Source organism: Balaenoptera musculus, chromosome 12 (genome assembly GCF_009873245.2).
Source record: "Balaenoptera musculus isolate JJ_BM4_2016_0621 chromosome 12, mBalMus1.pri.v3, whole genome shotgun sequence".
NCBI lineage: Eukaryota > Metazoa > Chordata > Mammalia > Artiodactyla > Balaenopteridae > Balaenoptera > Balaenoptera musculus.
In genome coordinates, this window is record NC_045796.1 from 71,468,097 (window position 1) to 71,486,800 (window position 18,704).

General features: G+C 36.0%; 1 protein-coding gene and 1 pseudogene across 6 annotated transcripts in view; one reads left to right on the top strand and one right to left on the bottom strand.

Moving 5' to 3' along the window:
- Nucleotides 1–12,403, top strand: part of SNX14 (sorting nexin 14) — a 65,428-nt gene extending 53,025 nt beyond the window's left edge. For all 6 annotated transcript variants that reach the window (XM_036871490.1, XM_036871493.1, XM_036871492.1 and 3 more), the window contains 9 exons: nucleotides 544–655; nucleotides 2,785–2,825; nucleotides 2,953–3,072; nucleotides 5,562–5,685; nucleotides 5,962–6,126; nucleotides 6,304–6,399; nucleotides 10,394–10,485; nucleotides 11,170–11,226; nucleotides 12,184–12,403. In XM_036871490.1, the coding sequence (XP_036727385.1) occupies nucleotides 544–655; nucleotides 2,785–2,825; nucleotides 2,953–3,072; nucleotides 5,562–5,685; nucleotides 5,962–6,126; nucleotides 6,304–6,399; nucleotides 10,394–10,485; nucleotides 11,170–11,226; nucleotides 12,184–12,222 (846 nt within the window). In that variant the 3' untranslated portion in view covers nucleotides 12,223–12,403. The remainder of the gene's footprint in view (nucleotides 1–543; nucleotides 656–2,784; nucleotides 2,826–2,952; nucleotides 3,073–5,561; nucleotides 5,686–5,961; nucleotides 6,127–6,303; nucleotides 6,400–10,393; nucleotides 10,486–11,169; nucleotides 11,227–12,183) is intronic.
- Nucleotides 12,404–13,061: 658 nt separating this feature from the next.
- Nucleotides 13,062–14,877, bottom strand: LOC118904897 (annotated as a pseudogene).
- Nucleotides 14,878–18,704: the final 3,827 nt, after the last annotated feature.

Sequence of the window (18,704 nt, forward strand, 5' to 3'; positions counted from 1 at the left end):
AAAATAGTGTTGCAAGCAGATCAGGCAACAGAGTCTCCAAGTTATTTCACATTTCCATGTTTAGTTCTCTGCAAAACCCTTTATACCAGCTTCCTTTAATTATCAAGATAGATGTATGATATTGTAATACTTATTTTATAGTTGAGAAACTGAGAAATAATATTAGCTAATGTTTAATCTTCCTTCCTGTGTATCAGATACTGTGCCTTATCTAACAACACTATAAGTAGGTAGTGTTATCTTCATTCTACACATGAGGAAACTGACTCTTAGGCAATATACGAACTTTTCTGGGGACACCTAGCTAGCAAATGGAAGAGCAGAATTCAAACCCATTCATGTCTGACTACAGAGGTCTTACCCTGTTATATGATGCTATTCTTTCTATAAATGTGCTTTGTTATTATTCTGAATATAAAATAGCTTTTGAGGATTTAAAATTGTTTTCTTGGTCAAAAAAATCATTTTAATGTAGTTTTCATCACTCTTCTAGATTGTTAAAACTGTTTCTTTTCCCCTTTTTTTCTGTTTTTGTTCATCAAGAAACTTCTGCAGCATCCAGAATTGAGTAATAGTCAACTTCTGGCAGATTTTCTCTCCCCCAATGGTGGGGAAACACAATTTCTTGATAAGATACTACCAGACGTAAATCTTGGTAAGTCAATTTAAATAATCATATAGAAGAGGATAAACTGAAAAGAAAAGAAGCAGTATTTTCAGATTAATTTAGAAAAATAATTTATAGAGTGAAGCCATGTATCAAAACTCTGAAGGACTTCTTATACACTGTTAATGGGAATATAAATTTGAAAACCACTTGTAACTTTAATGGAGTATAATCTATAAAAATATTGAATCACTGTGTTGTACACCTGCAAGTAATATAATATTGTAAATCAACTATACTTCAATTAAGAAAAAAAGGAAAACCACTCGGAAAAACAGTTTGGTATAAAACTGAATGACCCAGCAGTTCCTCTCTGAGATATACACTCTAGAGAATCTTGTATTCATATTTAAGAATGTTCTTAGCAGCACTGCTTATAGTAGCCTAAACTGGAAATAATGCAAATGTTCATCAGCAATAGAGTAGACATATAAATTATAGTAGTTTCACAAAATGAATACTTAGAGCAATGAATACCCATGACACATAGCTGCTTGGAACAGTGTTGATAATCTTAAAAACATGATGTTGAATGAAAGAAGCAAGAGGCAGAAGAAGGTATGCAGCATGATTCCTTTTATATAAAGTTCAGTATAGACTAAGCAATAAGATAAGCTGGAAAAGTTTGAATAAAATTGTTAAATATCATAATGGAAGAGAAGCAGTATTTCTAAATATATTTTATATTAATGTCATCTTAAGTATATATAGAACTAAATGAATAAATATTACAAGTGGGCATTTGGCTTTCATCTGTATAGCTCTCCAAATTAATACATATAGTTGAGCCAGAATATTTGGTGTGTGTCTTATTGAGGGAAAGTGTGAGAACATTTTGTATTTGGTTATACATAATGTTTAGGAGATAGAATTGGGTAGACCTGGTTATTGACTAGGTTTGACTGAAGAAGAAATGATCAAAAAATAATAAAATTAAAAAAAAAAATTTCAGATATGGAAAACACAATATATTGGCTTCAAAATGTTTAAAAAGGCAAAATTAAAATGAATAAACATTTAATCAAGTCTCCAAAAATAAAAAAAAATGATGATCCAGGTTTCTGTTTATACAACTGGATGAATGCTGTTACTTGCTGAGATACGGAATAAATTTAGAGTAGTTCTGAACTTGTTGAGTTTATAGAATCCAGTTGAGGAAGTTTTATAAGCTAGGAGAGGCCAGGAGAGAGGCACAGAATAGAGATTTGTATGTTACTTGAAATCAGATTGAGCAAAACATTTGGCTCAGGAGGAGCATGTAGAAGAGAGAAGCACATGGATGCAACACTGTAATTCAAAGAACTTGGGAAATTCTGAGGTGGGAGGAGTAATTTATGGGGGTACCAAAGGAGAAGTAGCCTGGTGAGAGGGTTGGAGGTTTGCATGTTATAAAACAATCTCTATGTTATTTTTCATTAAGATTCCTTTTGCTATTGCCATTAGAGTCTACTTTTTTCTAAACCGGACTGAAAGAAATTTAAGTTACATTAATCAACTTTGACTGATTTTTACAGTCATTTCTAAATGCTTGAGAAAATCTCATGATGTTTGATATTTTATAATAAAGGAACCTGGAGATACGATCAAGACAAAATTCTGGCAAACAGGATTAGAATATATATTCTTAATCTAAAGCTGAGAATGCAAACTATTCAAATAGCCAATTTAAATAGTGTAGCAATTTTTAGAACTTCTTTTTCCTTTTGACTAACTTTTGCATACTTTTAGATATCTTTATATATTCACCATTGCTTAAAATGTTTTGAAAACATTTCAATGGAAAATTTCAGATATACACAAAAGTAGAGAGATTTATATAGTGAACTCCTTATCCCTTCAATAGTTATTGACACTTGACTTGTTCCAGCCCTTCACCTGCCTCTCACCCCACTGGATTACTTTAAAGTATCCCAAATGTTGTATCTATAAATAGTTAAGACTACCTAATTTATTGTAAATTTTTGTTAAGGGTGAAATGGTCAATTATAAATATTTTTTTACCATTTTGCTTTTTACTTGGCTGTTTAGTGTTTTAAATTACCTAGTAAAGTATTTATATGAGCAGTTATGAGGTATATTATGCCTTGTTAAAATTAATATTTTACTTTTAATTGCAGGGAAAATTATAAAGTCTGTTCCTGGAAAACTAATAAAAGAGGTGAATAACTGATTTATGTGCATTCTATAAAATGATAGTTATAAGCATATTTAAATAGCAATAAATTTTAATGGGTTATATGATAATGAAAATCATAATCTTGATTTTTATACCATGATCTCCACAGAAAGGTCAGCATTTGGAACCTTTCATCATGAATTTCATTAATTCTTGTGAATCTCCAAAGCCTAAACCAAGTAAACCAGAACTGACCATTCTCAGCCCTACTTCAGAAAATAATAAGAAGGTACTGTGCATTGCCTCAGAGAGCCATTAAGTTTGAAGCTGTCCTACTTGAGATGACTTTTCCATTATAGGGAGAATCCTGTGTTAATGAAATGGATGGGACTTTATATATTCCTTATGTGGAAATTAATTGTACAGTATAAGGAGTATATGTAGTTGTTTCATTCTTTGCTTTAAACGGGGTGTTTCTTTTTTCTTTTCTCTTTTTATAAATTTATTTATTTTATTCATTTATTTTTGGCTGTGTTGGGTCTTCGTTGCTGCGCGCAGGCTTTCTCTAGTTGCGACGAGCAGGGGCTACTCTTCGTTGTGGTGTGCGAGCTTCTCACTGTGGTGGCTTCTCTTGTTGCGGAGCATGGGCTGTAGGCACGTGGGCTTCAGTAGTTGTGGCTCGCAGGCTCTAGAGCGCAGGCTCAGTAGTTGTGGTGCATGGGCTTAGTTGCTCCGCGGCATGTGGGATCTTCCCGGACCAGGGCTCGAACCTGTGTCCCCTGCATTGGCAGGCAGATTCTTAACTACTGCGCCACCGGGGAAGCCCAGGGTAAGTGATTCTTGAGAAACTGTATTCGTAAACTATCATTTGTGTGTTTTGGGGAATTTTTAAAAGTGGTTTTCTTAAGTTGTAAATCACCAACTTCCAGTAATCAAGGAATTAATTACTATAATATATTTATTTGTTGGTATTATGTAATTTTAATGGCTTATAAAATATTTCATCCATTCATTAAACAAGTACTTTATTGTGTGCCTGCTACGGAGTGCTAGGCACTGGGAATATAAAGATAAATTACCTGTCTGCAAGAAGCTTAGTTCAGTGCCAGAGTAGGACCCAGTATGGGGAGCTATGTGAGCTCAAAGAACAGTTCCCCTGCCAAAAAAAAAAACCCTTCATTTTGCTTATTACTCTAAAGGGTATCTTTAATTTTTTTCACTTTATAGGTTTATTGTTGGTAAACAGAAATGCAGTTGATGGTTGTGTATTGATTTTTAATTCAATAATCTTGCTAGACTTATATTAATTTTAGTAACATATCTATTAATTCTTTTAGGTTTACACGTGCAAATGATGGCAGTTTTCTTTCATTCATGGCTAGGACCTGCTATACAAAGGGAATGATTGCAGTGTTTCACCATTAAATAATAAATGGTGTAGCTTTTTTTGTAGAAATCCCTTATGAGGTTAAGGAAATTTAAGTCCATGTTTATGGGTGTACTTAGTCTATAATTTTTCTTTCTCATTGTATCCTTGTCAGGTTTTGGTATTAAGGTTATATTAACCTTTTTCTATTTGCTGGTAGAATTATAATTGGAATTATTAGTGCTTTAAATAAGTGATAACTTGTTGATAGTCATTTAGGCCTCAAGTTTTGTTTGTGGGAAGTTTTTTTTTTTTTACAACCAATTTAATTTCTTTTATGATTATAATATTCTTCAGGTTTATTATTTCATGAGTCAGATTTTGATAGGTTATATTTTTAAAAAATTCTCCATCTTATCTAAATTTGAAAAATTTTGGCCTGAAGTTGTCAATAATATCATTTTTTCTTTTTGTTTTCTCTGACATCTATAGTTATGTCCCCTTTTATTCCTGACATTTTTTGTCTTTTTCTTTCCTTTTTTCTTTTTTGATCAATCTTGCCAAAGGCTTTGTCCATTTTATCATTTGGTTTTGTTGGTCTTTTCTATCAGTTTAAAAAAATTGTTTTAGATTTATTTATTTATTTATTTATTTGGCCACACAGCGCGGCTTGCAGGATCTTAGTTCCCCGACCAGGGATCGAACCCGGGCCCTTGGCAATGAAAGCACGGAATCCTAACCACTGGACCCCCAGGGAATTCCCTATCAGTTTTTTTTTTAGTTCCTTAATTTCTGCTATTTGATTATTATTAATGATAATAGACTCTTTTTTTTTTTGGCATATTTTTGGGGTAAGTAGGGCTGAGATTTAGTTGCATTTTAACATTTTTGCTATAAGTAATTCTTCATATCTTGTTTTTGTCTCATATATTAGGCCTTTCTGAGCTTTGACTATTATTGTCCAAATAAACTTTGCTTAAAGCTTAATGTTCACCTCTAAACATCCTTTAATTAAATAGTGATTTATAATCTTTAAATCATGTTAGAATTAAAATTAGCTATTACTGATGTTTTTATACATCTTTATATAGATATGTTCATTTGCTCCTTTTGGTGTAAACAAATCAAAGGGGTTCTTTATGGATAATGAATTTTCTGTTATGTCTAAAATGAAAGTAGATTTTTATTTAATATTTTGGCCTCCCCAAAATATTGTATTTTTAAATTCAATTTGGGTGTAAATGTGGAATTTTGGGGGCAGATCTTAACCTCTCTGATATTGTAGGGGTTTTTAAAATCTCTTTTGATTGGACAGAGTTTAAACGCCTTTGCTCTGTATCACTTTACCCTTAGTAATTATTATCAGCAGGTGTACTAAACTATATTTTTTATTATTTCAACTTTTACTTTAGCTTTTCAATGATCTGTTTAAGAATAATGCAAACCGTGCTGAGAATACAGAAAGAAAGCAAAATCAGAATTATTTTATGGAAATGATGACTTTAGAAGGAGTCTATGATTACCTGATGTACGTAGGTAAGATATCTGTGGTTACTGTTAAAACCTGTTTTTCATTCATGTATTATATTTTTTCTGTGATGCAAATTAATGCTCTTGAGTATTGCCCCATTATAATTTTGTTTTAATTGAAGGTACTTTTTAAAATAAGAATTCAATGTATATAATTGATCTTGAACATATTAAAGTTAATAGTGTTTGCAAATAAAATATTGACCATTTGTATTTTTCACATTGGAAAATGTTCAGATTGCCTGTTTACCTTAATGAAGTGTTCTGTGTGACCCTTCTCAGGACGGGTGGTTTTCCAGGTTCCTGACTGGCTTCATCATCTCTTAATGGGAACTCGAATCCTCTTTAAAAACACCCTGGAAATGTACACTGATTACTATCTTCATTGTAAACTAGAACAGTTATTTCAGGAGCACCGTTTGGTTTCACTCATAACACTTCTCAGAGGTTTGTATTTTCTCACGTGTTTGTTTCATGTTCTGAGTACTCTTAAGGATTTTAATTAGACCTAAAAGAGCGAAAAGTCTTGCTTTTCTTTGCTTTATTAGTATTTCTACCGTGAGGAAATACTTTGTATGCAATAGGTGAAAATTCCAGCAAATGTTCCTTTTTGTCTCTTTTTAGATGCTGTATTTTGTGAAAACACTGAACCTCGCTCTCTCCAAGATAAACAAAAACGAGCAAAACAGACTTTTGAAGAAATGATGAATTACATTCCAGGTAATGTAATATTTAAAAAGTAGTTTAATATAGATTAGCACTCTTTTGAGGTCATGATGTATAGCAATTATTGAGGCTAATTTTTACTGTGAGTTTTTATTTTAGAAATAGTTACCAAAACCAATTAAAATTAACTCAATTGGTTAAATAAAATTTGGTTTTTATGATGTTAGCACTAAGAACTTTAAGGTAGGGCTGTTTCTACTCAACACAATCGTCGGATTCTTTCAATAACTTAGAATCAGACTGATCAAAGTGATAGGTTTGTGGGACAGCTGGAGTCCTGCTGCTCAAGCACTTCACCAGGAGAAGAGCTAAACTAGTGTGTGTGAGTGAAAGGTCAGAATTCATTCATTCATCCCAAGTTTATTGAGCACGTTCCATGTGCCAGGCACTATGCAGAGTGCAAGGGATATAAAAATCGTACTTGGGTAGCTCAGTCTGGCAGGAAGGTAGACATACAAACAAAACATACATGTGATTGTAGAGCCATGTTCAAGTTACATAGTATCTCAAAGGAGGAGGGTGATCCCCTCTCTTATAAAGGAGGTAGGCTTGGACCACTAAATGAATGAATGGTAGTAACCTCTTACTGAGATGGGAAACATGAGGAAAAAACGTCAGGAGGTCAAAGCAGAGGATATTTAGTTTAGGGCATTTTGAATGTGAAGTGCCTATACATTATTCAGGAGGAAATGTCTAGTAAGCAATTAAATATCCAGGTTTGGAAATTGGAGGAATGATGATATAGGATAAAGATATGGGAGTCATGTGTGAGTGGGTAGTAATGCCCAGGGAGAAAATATAGAGTAAGAATTGAAGGTACCTTAGAGAATTTTCATCATTGAAACATGAGTCTCAGAATGATCCTGCTGCTCTGTGTGAAGACAGTTAAGTTAAATCCCTGGTCTGAAGGTGAAAGTGAACCACAGCTGTTTTTGAGTGAATCTTCTCTAGGTATATAACGAAGTAATTTCTTACTTCTTTTGTATAATAGTGACCTTTAGCATTTATGGTTTTAACAGTCTTAGTTTTAGTTACAGTCTTAGTTTTAACAACATGGAAAGCCAGTGAATGTAATAATTTCTTATTTTGCTCAGGCACGAATTTGAATCACATCTACTTCAAGACTTCCATTTGGGAAGAAGTAATTTAGCTACTGAGGAAGCTTAGCATGCTTTCTGTTGTCCTCTATTCATTTCTTCCTTAGTGATGAAGAATCTGAAAGGATCATTTATTTTTGTCCATTATGCTTCATGCATATTAATTGGGAAATTCTGTGTAGTATCGGTGAATTAAAGGATTCACAAAGACGCATAAATATCAAGGATCTACTAAACTTATTATAAATTGAATTTGGCTTTTGCCTCTCAAGGTTAGATTTACCTTATAAAAGCAACATAAAATGAGAATTTCCCATGAACAGCATTAAGAGTTTCATTATGATCGGAGTGGAAAGGACAAATATTTGAGCACCTTGTTTACTTAAGAATAATTTTCTTTTCCTGCTTGGAGGAAAACATTCAGCACAGATTTTTTTTTTTTTTTTAAACATCTTTATTGAAGTATAATTGTTTCACAATGGTGTATTAGTTTCTGCTTTATAACAAAGTGAATCAGCTACAGATAAACACACGTTCCCATATCTCCTCCCTCCCACAACTCCCTCCCTCCCACCCTCCCCATCCCACCCCCCCAGGCGGTCACAAAGCACCGTGCTGATCTCCCTGTGCTATGCGGCTGCTTCCCACTAGCTATCTATTTTACATTTGGTAGTGTATATATGTCCATGACGCTCTCTCATCCTGTCACATCTCACCCCTCCCCCTCCCCATAGCCTCAAGTCCATTCTTTAGTAGGTCTGTGTCTTTGTTCCCATCTTGCCACTAGGTTCTTCATGACCTTTTTTTTTTTTTTTTTTCCTTAGATTCCATATATATGTGTTAGCATACTGTATTTGTTTTTCTCTTTCTGACTTACTTCACTCTGTGTGACAGACTCTAACTCCATCCACCTCATTACAAATACCTCCATTTCATTTCTTTTTATGGCTGAGTAATATTCCATTGTATATATGTGCCACATCTTCTTTATCCATTCATCCGATGATGGACACTTAGGTTGCTTCCATGTCCTGGCTATGGTAAATAGAGCTGCAATGAACATTTTGGTACATGACTCTTTTTGACCTATGGTTTTCTCAGGGTATATGCCCAGTAGTGGGATTGCTGGGTCGTATGGTAGTTCTATTTTTAGTTTTTTAAGGAACCTCCATACTGTTCTCCATAGTGGCTGTATCAATTTACATTCCCACCAACAGTGCAAGAGTGTTCCATTTTCTCCACACCCTCTCCAGCATTTATTGTTTGTAGATTTTTTGATGATGGCCATTCTGACTGGTGTGAGATGATACCTCATTGTAGTTTTGATTTGCATTTCTCTAATGATTAATGATGTTGAGCATTCTTTCATGTGTCTGTTGGCCATCTGTATATCTTCTTTGGAGAAATGTCTATTTAGGTCTTCTGCCCATTTTTGGATTGGGTTGTTTGTTTTTTTGTTATTGAGCTGCATGAGCTGCTTGTAAATCTTAGAGATGAATCCTTTGTCAGTTGCTTCATTTGCAAATATTTTCTCCCATTCTGAGGGTTGTCTTTTGGTCTTGTTTATGGTTTCCTTTGCTGTGCAAAAGCTTTTAAGTTTCATTAGGTCCCATTTGTTTATTTGTGTTCTTATTTCCATTTCTCTAGGAGCTGGGTCAAAAAGGATCTTGCTGTGATGTATGTCATAGAGTGTTCTGCCTATGTTTTCCTCTAAGAGTTTGATAGTGTCTGGCCTTACACTTAGGTCTTTAATCCATTTTGAGTTTATTTTTGTGCATGGTGTCAGGGAGTGTTCTAATTTCATACTTTTACATGTACCTGTCCAATTTTCCCAGCACCACTTATTGAAGAGGCTGTCTTTTCTCCACTGTATATGCTTGCCTCCTTTATCAAAGATAAGGTGACCATATGTGCGTGGGTTTATCTCTGGGCTTTCTATCCTGTTCCATTGATCTATATTTCTGTTTTTGTGCCAGTACCAACTGTCTTGATTACTGTAGCTTTGTAATATAGTCTGAAGTCAGGGAGCCTGATTCCTCCAGCTCCATTTTTCGTTCTCAAGATTGCTTTGGCTATTCGGGGTCTTTTGTGTCTCCATACAAATTGTGAAATTTTTTGTTCTAGTTCTGTGAAAAACAGCACAGATTTTAATAAGGACTGACTCTGTGGTAATAGGAGTGATACATGACAGCTGTGTAGTCAAACATGAATTGGAACTTTTGGGACCCTAAACTAGTGTGTAAACATTTTCCCAAAAGATTGTTCTGTAAGATAGTTAATAGTAATTATGCAAAAACTACAGAAATAAAGTGGTCATATTCATTGAAGAGAGTCTATGTTCACCATAAAATTAAATTAATTATTAAAAATATTAAGATATTCAAATATTATGAAAATATAGGGAGTAAAAAGTAGAAGCCATCCTGTCCCCACTGTGCAGAAGTAGCTACGAGCTCCCATTTGGTGTTAATCCTCACAGACAGTTTTTATGTATCTCTATACGTGTATGTACAAATGTGCGTGCATAATTTTAGCATTTTATTTTGTTTGTTTTACTTGAATGGGATAATAAAATATGCATTATTTTCCAACTGTCTTTTATCACTTAATAGTATAAACAGATTTCTTTACTGCAACATTTCCCAGAGCTTGCAGTGTGCATTGTGCATTGTGAATCTCCCAAAGGGAGGATTCCCGATACTGCATTTCTCAACTTGACCACAGAACCCTTTTTTCCAAGAGCTTCTTGCCAGAACACTGATTTAGGAAATGCTAATTTACAGTTTTTGCATAATACCCAGGAAAGAGAGTGGAGATTTTACCTTATGATCCAGTAAATGATGAGTCACTTTATAATGTAAAATTGTTTCACATGTGGCTTTCTTGTTTAGATCTGATAGTCAAGTGTATTGGTGAAGAAGCCAAGTATGAAAGCATCAGACTTCTTTTTGACGGTTTACAGCAGCCAGTTCTCAACAAGCAGGTAAAGTTCATTAAAGCAGGTTGACTAGTGTTGGCTAGTTTAGCGAATGACACAGTAGGGTGTCTGGTATATTATTAACTGTGAAGTGATGCTATACTAAATGAAGGCAGTGTAATTCAAACATTCGGATAGGAAAAAGTATCTTTGTTAATAACTCTCTTTTGCTGATTACATTTTTTTCTTTATAACATGAACTGTTTTGATTTAAAATAAATATATATTCACTATAGAAATTTGGAATATACTAAAAATTCATGAAAAAAGTAAAAATTTAAATATCAAGAATTCCATCATTCATTCAGGTTACATAGAATAACCACAGTTAACATTTTACTGTTTATAGTCTGTTACATAGCCCGTTGAGATCTTAATACAGTTACAATTTTGTATCCTGCTTGTTTTCTTTAAATTTGTTGTTACATATAAAATGTTTAACATAAAATGAATTATGAGGAATAATAGTAAAATGAACTCGTGTATGTAGAACTCATCTTAAAAATAGAACATTATGGATACTATTGAAGCTACTACTTTTGTGCTTGTTTTATATTGTCAGTTTTATTCCCTGCCTTCCCCTTTAGCAGTAACCATAGTCCTGAATTTGTGTTTATCGTTTTTATGGGGTTTTTTTGTTTTGGTTTTTTTGTCTAATGCCTTAAAAAATTTTTTTTTTTGGCGTTTTAGCTGACTTATGTTTTATTGGACATTGTGATACAAGAACTGTTTCCAGAGCTCAATAAGGTAACTGAAAAGCAGCAATTTTTCTTTATGTTTTTAATGGTATGTTGGCATTTACTTTAATTAGAGACATAAAAATTAAGGAAGCCCTTGTGATTCTGATCATTTTAAAAATGAACACCCTTATTTTCTTCATTCAACATGCTCAAACATAGAGAGGATTTTGGGAGATAGGAGCTGAATAGCCTCTGCCTTGACTTCCTCCCTTCCCAATTACAATCAGACAGGGACACTATACCCTGTAGGGCCTTTCCAGAGGAAGGTGTGAGTTTGCCTCCTAGCAGTAGGATGGGCCAAGCTCTGCAGGCTATCATCTGCAACACTGAATGCTGTGTAACTCAGACTTAAGCATTTTTGAAGCAGTTGCGCTTATATGAACCCAAGAACACAAAATGAATTGGAATTGGAGGATGCTAATATTATTATTATATTGAATCTTGAGGATTTTGAGTTTTGAGCATTGCTTTTTACTGTTTTTATTTTTTGACTAATCCCTTTGGTCAGATGAAATAACTATTCAAGGTTGTGATACAGCAATGAAATGTCAGTTTCATAGAGGAAACCAGATTTGGACTATTTACCTATTGAATACAAGTTTTCAAGTTATGGCAGTATTAAATGTATATTAAAACAGGGTGGCAGTTATGGATAGTTTGTGTTCAGTTTACATGGGAATCAGTACCAGGAAACCTCCACCTCTCTGCTCGAGACTTTATGAGGTCTATCACTATACCTTGCCATTTTTCTTCTCTCTAAAACGTAAATATTATCTGTGGCATAGGCCAGCTAATTTCTTGTGGATACACACACACACACACACACACACACACACACACACACACACACACACACACAATATCTTAGGTTAGGATTTTAATACACTGAAACTGTTAGGCAATTTACAAATGAACTCTGGTTTGTTTTTTTCTCTTCTATTAAATAGATTTCTTTTTAATTTAGGTACAAAAGGAGGTTACCTCTGTGACGTCCTGGATGTAAGCATTTGGATTTGGGATAGAATAACCAGTTGAAATGTCTGCTATGCTAGTGTAGTAGATATGTGCTGTTTTTTCTTTTACTTTTGTATATTCTTGTATATATCATGTAATTTAGTGTCTGAAATTTTGATTTTGTTTGTTTTAATAAAGACTAACACGGACTTAATAATGATGAAAAGTGATTGGGTCTCACAGCCTCCTTTATGAGTTTTTCATAGCAAACAAGGGACTTCTTACTCTTGCTGGATGATTGACAGGTTATATATAGCCCTTTTGGGTGTGAAAACTGAGTACTTAAAGATATTTGTGTGATTCAGTGTGTGATTGAAATTGCATTTCATTGAATGTATATAACTGTATTCCAAAAACTTATATAAACAATTTAGTCAGGTAGATTTTTGGTTTATGTTGTCTCTCCAAAAGAAAAATATGAATTAACTGCATTCTTTGAGGAAAGTTAAATAATTATTTTTAAAGTTTCAATGTTGAGAATTCTACTCATAATTTCTTCCCATGATATGCTTTTCTCCTTCAACCACATTTGTCTTTCAAGAGTGGGTGTTTTGTGTTTGGTTATTGGATGCAGTGTTCATTCAGAATATATTTATTGAGTTTCAGCCATGTATCAGGCACTGATAATGTGGGAACTCTAAATATAATTTGGAAAACTAACCCATTTAATGGTACTATTCATGTATATTTTTCAAAAGTTTGTAAAAATGGTCATTAGATATTGTAAATTTTTTAAAGGTTTTGCCAGTAGTTCTGTTATCTTTTTTTAAAAATTATTAACATAGAAATTTATTTGAATTAAAAGAATATGGTTACATTTAGGATAATATAATAATTATCTAAAGCACATATCATCGTTGGCTCTGAGACTGTTCTAAAGATGTCATTCTTTTGAAGTCAAAATGTAGTAAGAATGTACAAGGAAGCAAAAATATAAAAAATAAGTTTGCTAAGTATTGGGAGTTGTTACAAGAGGGGCACACCAAGGTAATGTAACAGAGTTCAAGTTACATAGCATGCAGCAAGGAGTTCTCTTGCTTTATCAACTCCTGGAAAATAAACCGGTAACCTCAGAATGCAAGAATACAACCACTGGGTTAGCAGGACAAACTTTCTGAGGGACACAGGGAGTAATTCACTATACCTCCCCTTTCTCTAACTCCTTGCCTCACACCGATTTCTTTTCTTTCCTCCAGGATAGGTTTTATCCCATGGGAAAAAAATGTGGTTTTATTTGTAAAGTAGAGTAAATAATATCCTGATTGAAGTAGGCAACGTTTTAACTGACGGTGCTCAGGAATCAAACTTTTGGAAGAAGGTCAATCAGCTAGCTAGCAGAGACCATCAGTGGCTTGCAGAAAAAAATAATTCAGATAATATGTGTTTGCTAAATAGATAAAAAGAATAAGCAGTTAAAAATGGGTGGAAAATCCCAAGGTTTATTGTGACCTAGACAATCAGAAGCAGACAGGTGACCTTTGATTAAGCCCATTTACTTGTGGAGTGAGCTGTGAGGGGCTCCAAGATAGAGTTTGGTTTCCAACAGTGTCCACAGCCAAAGGGCAAACTCAGAACGTCTCCTTGTCTCATAGAAACTGGAACATGGATGAGAAGTCTTTTGGAGTAGCCCTTCGAGCACATCATCCTGTAGATCTGATGGGCCTGACTGCCCAGAAGGATTGGGCTCTTCGTGCTGGCAGCAGAGTCCTGTGCTAATCCCAGATCCTTAGCCATGAGTGTTGTTCCAAATCCACCCTGATAGTGATTAGCCAAGGGGACTCCATCCACCACCCCAGCTACAGGATTATAAGTGTCACTTGACCAACGTTGTCCTGAGCACATATTTAGGATTTTAGCCAAGAGTTTTGGGTCAAGCCCTAACCTGATTCCCAGATGCATAGCTTCAGCAGTTCCAGTCATACTAATAGCTAACAGCAAGTTGTTGCAGATCTTCGCAGCCTGCCCAGTCCCAGCAGCTCCACAACACGCCACATTGGAGCCCACGCACCCCAGCAGCTGTTGGGCAGCAGCAGCAAATTCTTCTTTGACTCCTCCCACCATAAACGTGAGGCTCCCAGACCAAGCAGCTCCCACACCACCAGAAACAGGGGCATCCATGAAAACTACTCCCATTTTCTCAACTTCTTTGGCCAATTCGTTCAAAACCATAGGATCAACAGTACTGGAATCTATTAAGAGTGAGCCTTTCTTCACTTTTTTTAGAATTTCATTTGCTCCAGAGTAAGCTTCTATCGCATCGATGCTGGTGGGCAACATTGTAATAATTCTGTCAGCTTTTTTTGGCTACATCTGCTGGGGAAGACACTACCTGTTCACCTGCGTCTAGAAACTCTTTGCATGCATCAGAGAACACATCATAAATAATGAGTGGATAGCCATGTTTCATGAGATTTTTTTGCCATTGGATTCCCCATGTTGCCTACTCCAGTGAATCCAACTGGAGTCTTAGAAGCCATTGACCTAGAACACACCGCTGCAAGCCTGGCCACCGCCGGTTGCTGCCGGCAGCTCCAGTACGGGAGGCCAGAGGCAGCTCCACGGAGCCGTAAGGAGGCTACCATGCTGTCCCCGCCTCGCCTCCCCACGGTGACCTCCGCGGCCCCCAGCTCACCTACTGGCTGCTAGGGTGTGTGGTCTATTATCTTTTTAATTGCTTAAAAGTTCTAGACTATATATGAGTTTCTTTGAATTGGTGCTTTACTACCAAGCCTTAAACATTTACTAGTTTCTCAGGGACAGGTGGGAAATTAATCAGTCTAATTCTTCACATTTAAAAATCCATAGCATTTTGCATATTATTATTTAAAGTGTCATGGTGAACTGGAGGAATAAAATATGTACAGCCCTTTTATGCCATCCTCACCTACTTTCCTATAAATTGTGGTATTTTGTTTATTTAGATGAGAAAAAAATTCTTATGAGTGTATCAAATGGCCTGGGCTACCATGATAAAATACCATAAATGGGGTGACTTAACAGAAATTTATTTCTCACAATTCTGGAGGCTGGTAAGTCCAAGATCAAGGTGCCTGCAAGGTAGGTTTCATTCTGAGACCTCTTCCCTTGGTTGTAGACGGCTGCCTTTTTTCACTGTGTGCTCACATGACCTCTTTGTGGGAGCCTGTGGGAAGAAAGAAAGAGATCTTTCTCTCTCTGCTTCTTCTTATAAGGCCACAAATGCTATTGGGTTAGGTTTTATGACCTAATTCAACCTTAATTACCTCCTGAAGACCTCATTTCCAACTATCGTCATACTGGAGTTTAGGGTTTCAGCATGTGAATTTTAGGAGGACACATTTAAATCTATAGCAGTGAGTGAGCTCTATTTAAAGAAAATGTGCTGTATAAAAATCTACAAATACAAAATCATTCGCATAATGAAAGGAACTAGATGCATTCTCTGTTGGCCAGGCATTTTATATCACATTTCACCATCCAATAACTATGAGATGGTATTATTCCTGTTTTATAGATGAGGATAATGAAGCCAGAGAGAACAGTGAAGTTGGAATTCAAACTTAGGTCTGTCTCTAGTCTTCGTGTTCTTGTCATTGTTGACCCATGAAAGGAGGCTTTATTTCCCAAAGCGGTCACTCTGGATCCCTTTAAAAAGTAAGTTCCCCTGGTGCATTTCAAATATTTTACTTTGCACATTCCTTTCTATCCATCTCTATGGTGTCTTGTAGTGCATGAGTTTCACATTTTGAAATGTGTTTTTTTTTTTTTTTTTTTTTAAAGATTTATTTATTGATTGATTGATTGCTATGCTGGGTCTTCGTTTCTGTGCTAGGGCTTTCTCTAGTTGCGGCAAGCGGGGGCCACTCTTCATCGCTGTGCGCGGGCCTCTCACTATCGTGGCCTCTCTCGTTGCGGAGCACAGGCTCCAGACGCGCAGGCTCAGTATTTGTGGCTCACGGGCCTAGTTGCTCCGCGGCATGTGGGATCTTCCCAGACCAGGGCTCGAACCCGTGTCCCCTGCATTGGCAGGCAGATTCTCAACCACTGCGCCACCAGGGAAGCCCTTGAAATGTGTTTTTAGAAATAACTCTCTGTTTCTGGTTGGGGGATAATATGAAATTAAATAGATGGGAAGACACTGAAATTTATAAAGGACATTATAAGTTTGTGTTATAAGTATAATCATTTAGCTGTAGATAGCAGAAGATTCTGAGAAATGGTTGAAAGCAAACATATTTATTGACTTCCTAAAAACCGTTAGATTTTACAATAAAAATATCAGAAGTCTAATTTGCCACTGTTCTTTGCAGACTGTATAATGATATATATACAAGTTGTAACTTCAGATATGGTTAACATTAGAATAAAAATGACCGACTGACTAAATGAATGAGCAAACATCTTGCTAGTCTACTCCACTTCCATTTCAAAGACTATGTTCTCTTTTATGTATCCAGTAGTGTCTTCAGTGTTGCTAGATACGTAAGGAGAAATCCTTAACCTGAGGCCTATGGCCCCTAGAAGATCGTCAAATCCAGTGAAAAATGTTTTTTTTATTTCACTATTTTTTGTTAATTTGATGTTTATGATTTTTTTTCTATCAAATTATATTAAAGTATTATTCCAAGTAATGGATGTGGCTGTATTCCAATAAAACCTTACTTCCATAAAGCAGTGGCAGGCAGGATTTGGCCCTTAGGCTGTAGTTTGCTAATTCCTGATGTGGAAGAACAAAAGCAAGGAGGGGAAAGGGATGCTATTAGAAAAATTGTAATCACCTTCATATTAGGGAGTGGCAAGGGGGAGGCTACAAAATTTACTCTTTGGAGAAAGGCACCTGTCCTTCTTGGGGAAGACTTAATTGGCCTTTTGGTTGCAGAGGGGTTAAAGAAGAGTCTGACTGCTCTGCATAATGAAAAGGGTGTTTAGGTAGAGAAGTTATTTTCTTAATTGCTTATTTTCTCTGGAGGGGCTGATACCAGAGAAAAAGGACTGTGTGGCTTTTGGACTGAGTCAGGAGGGTGGCAGAGAGGCAGGAGAGAAGGAATAATGCATGATTTATCCACCTTATTCTACATGTGTGTATTGAGCGCTCACTATCTGCCAGGCAGTTTGAGATGCCAGGGATATATTTGTGCATTTATAAGCTTACATTCGAACCCAGGGAGACAGACAATATAAACAATATAAATAAGGAAATAGTATATAGTATGTTAGAAAGTAACAAGTGCTCGGAAGAAAAATAAACTGAAAAGGAAAATAGAATGGTATGGGTAGAGGTTTGCAGTTTAAAATAATGTGTCCGGGACATTGTAGAAAAGACCGGAAGGAGGTGAGATATCAAGCCATGCAAATATTTGGGAGCCCATATTCCAAATATTTGGAAATAGCAAGTGCGAAGGTTTGAGTGGGAGTGTGCCTGTTTTGTAGAAAGAGTAGCAAGGAGATCAGTGTGGCTACATCATGGTGAGTGAGGGGAGATAATGTCAGAGAAATGATGGGAGACAAGATCACAAAGGGCCTTGGAAGCCATTGTGTTAACTCACTTTTACCTGGTGTATGAGGGAAAGATTTTGAGCAGGCGAGCAACTATATTGTGATAGAATTACTTTGGTTACTGCATTGGGAGTGTTGAGAACAGACTAAAGAGTAAAAGTAGAGACAAGGAGCTCGTTTAGCAGGCTGGTGAAGTAATTCAGTTGAAATGACAGTGATTTGGATCAGGGCAGTACTTGTGGAGTTTTCGTGAAGTTGAAGTCTTTTGTTTTTAAGTTAGGCAACAGAATTTACTGATGGACAGGTTGTGAGTTTGAGAAAAATGGAGCAGCCAAGGATGACCCCAAGGTTCTGCCTGAGCAATAGGAACGATGAAGGGTCTATTAAATGAGCTGAGGGAGATTGCGACTGGCACGTGTTTTGAGGGGAAGATCAGGAATTCATTTTTGGACACGTAAAGTTTGGGGGGGCCTATTAACCGTCTCAGAGATGCCAAGGAGGCAGTTGTATTTATGAGTCTGGAGTCCATGGGAGGGGTTATAAATTTGAGAGTCACCAGAATCAAGATGTAAAACTGGATGACAGCACTGAGAGATTAAGTGTAAATAGAAGAGAGAAGCAGTCCAAGGACTGTGCCCTGGGGCTCTTCAGTGCTTAACACGAAGAGAGCTGAGAAGGAGCCCCAGAAAGGACTCCAACTGATGGGTTTGGTCGATGCTTTTTAGGAGCATTGATATCTCACACTGAGTTGTAAGTTTTCTTCTTCATTGTAACTCCCTCCATTTGTGCCCACTTAACACTTCAACATTATGCTAGCTGCTCTTGGGAGTGAAGGGAGTACTGTATCCATATTTGGGGACAATGCATGGCGGAGAAAATGGGTACGGCCTGGAGACTTAATTTTTTAAAAGTGGCTCAAATGTCTGAAAAAATGGGTGACATTGAAATTTCTTTATGAGGAAGTGTGTTTTAGGTAATTTTCTAAAGTTTGTCAGA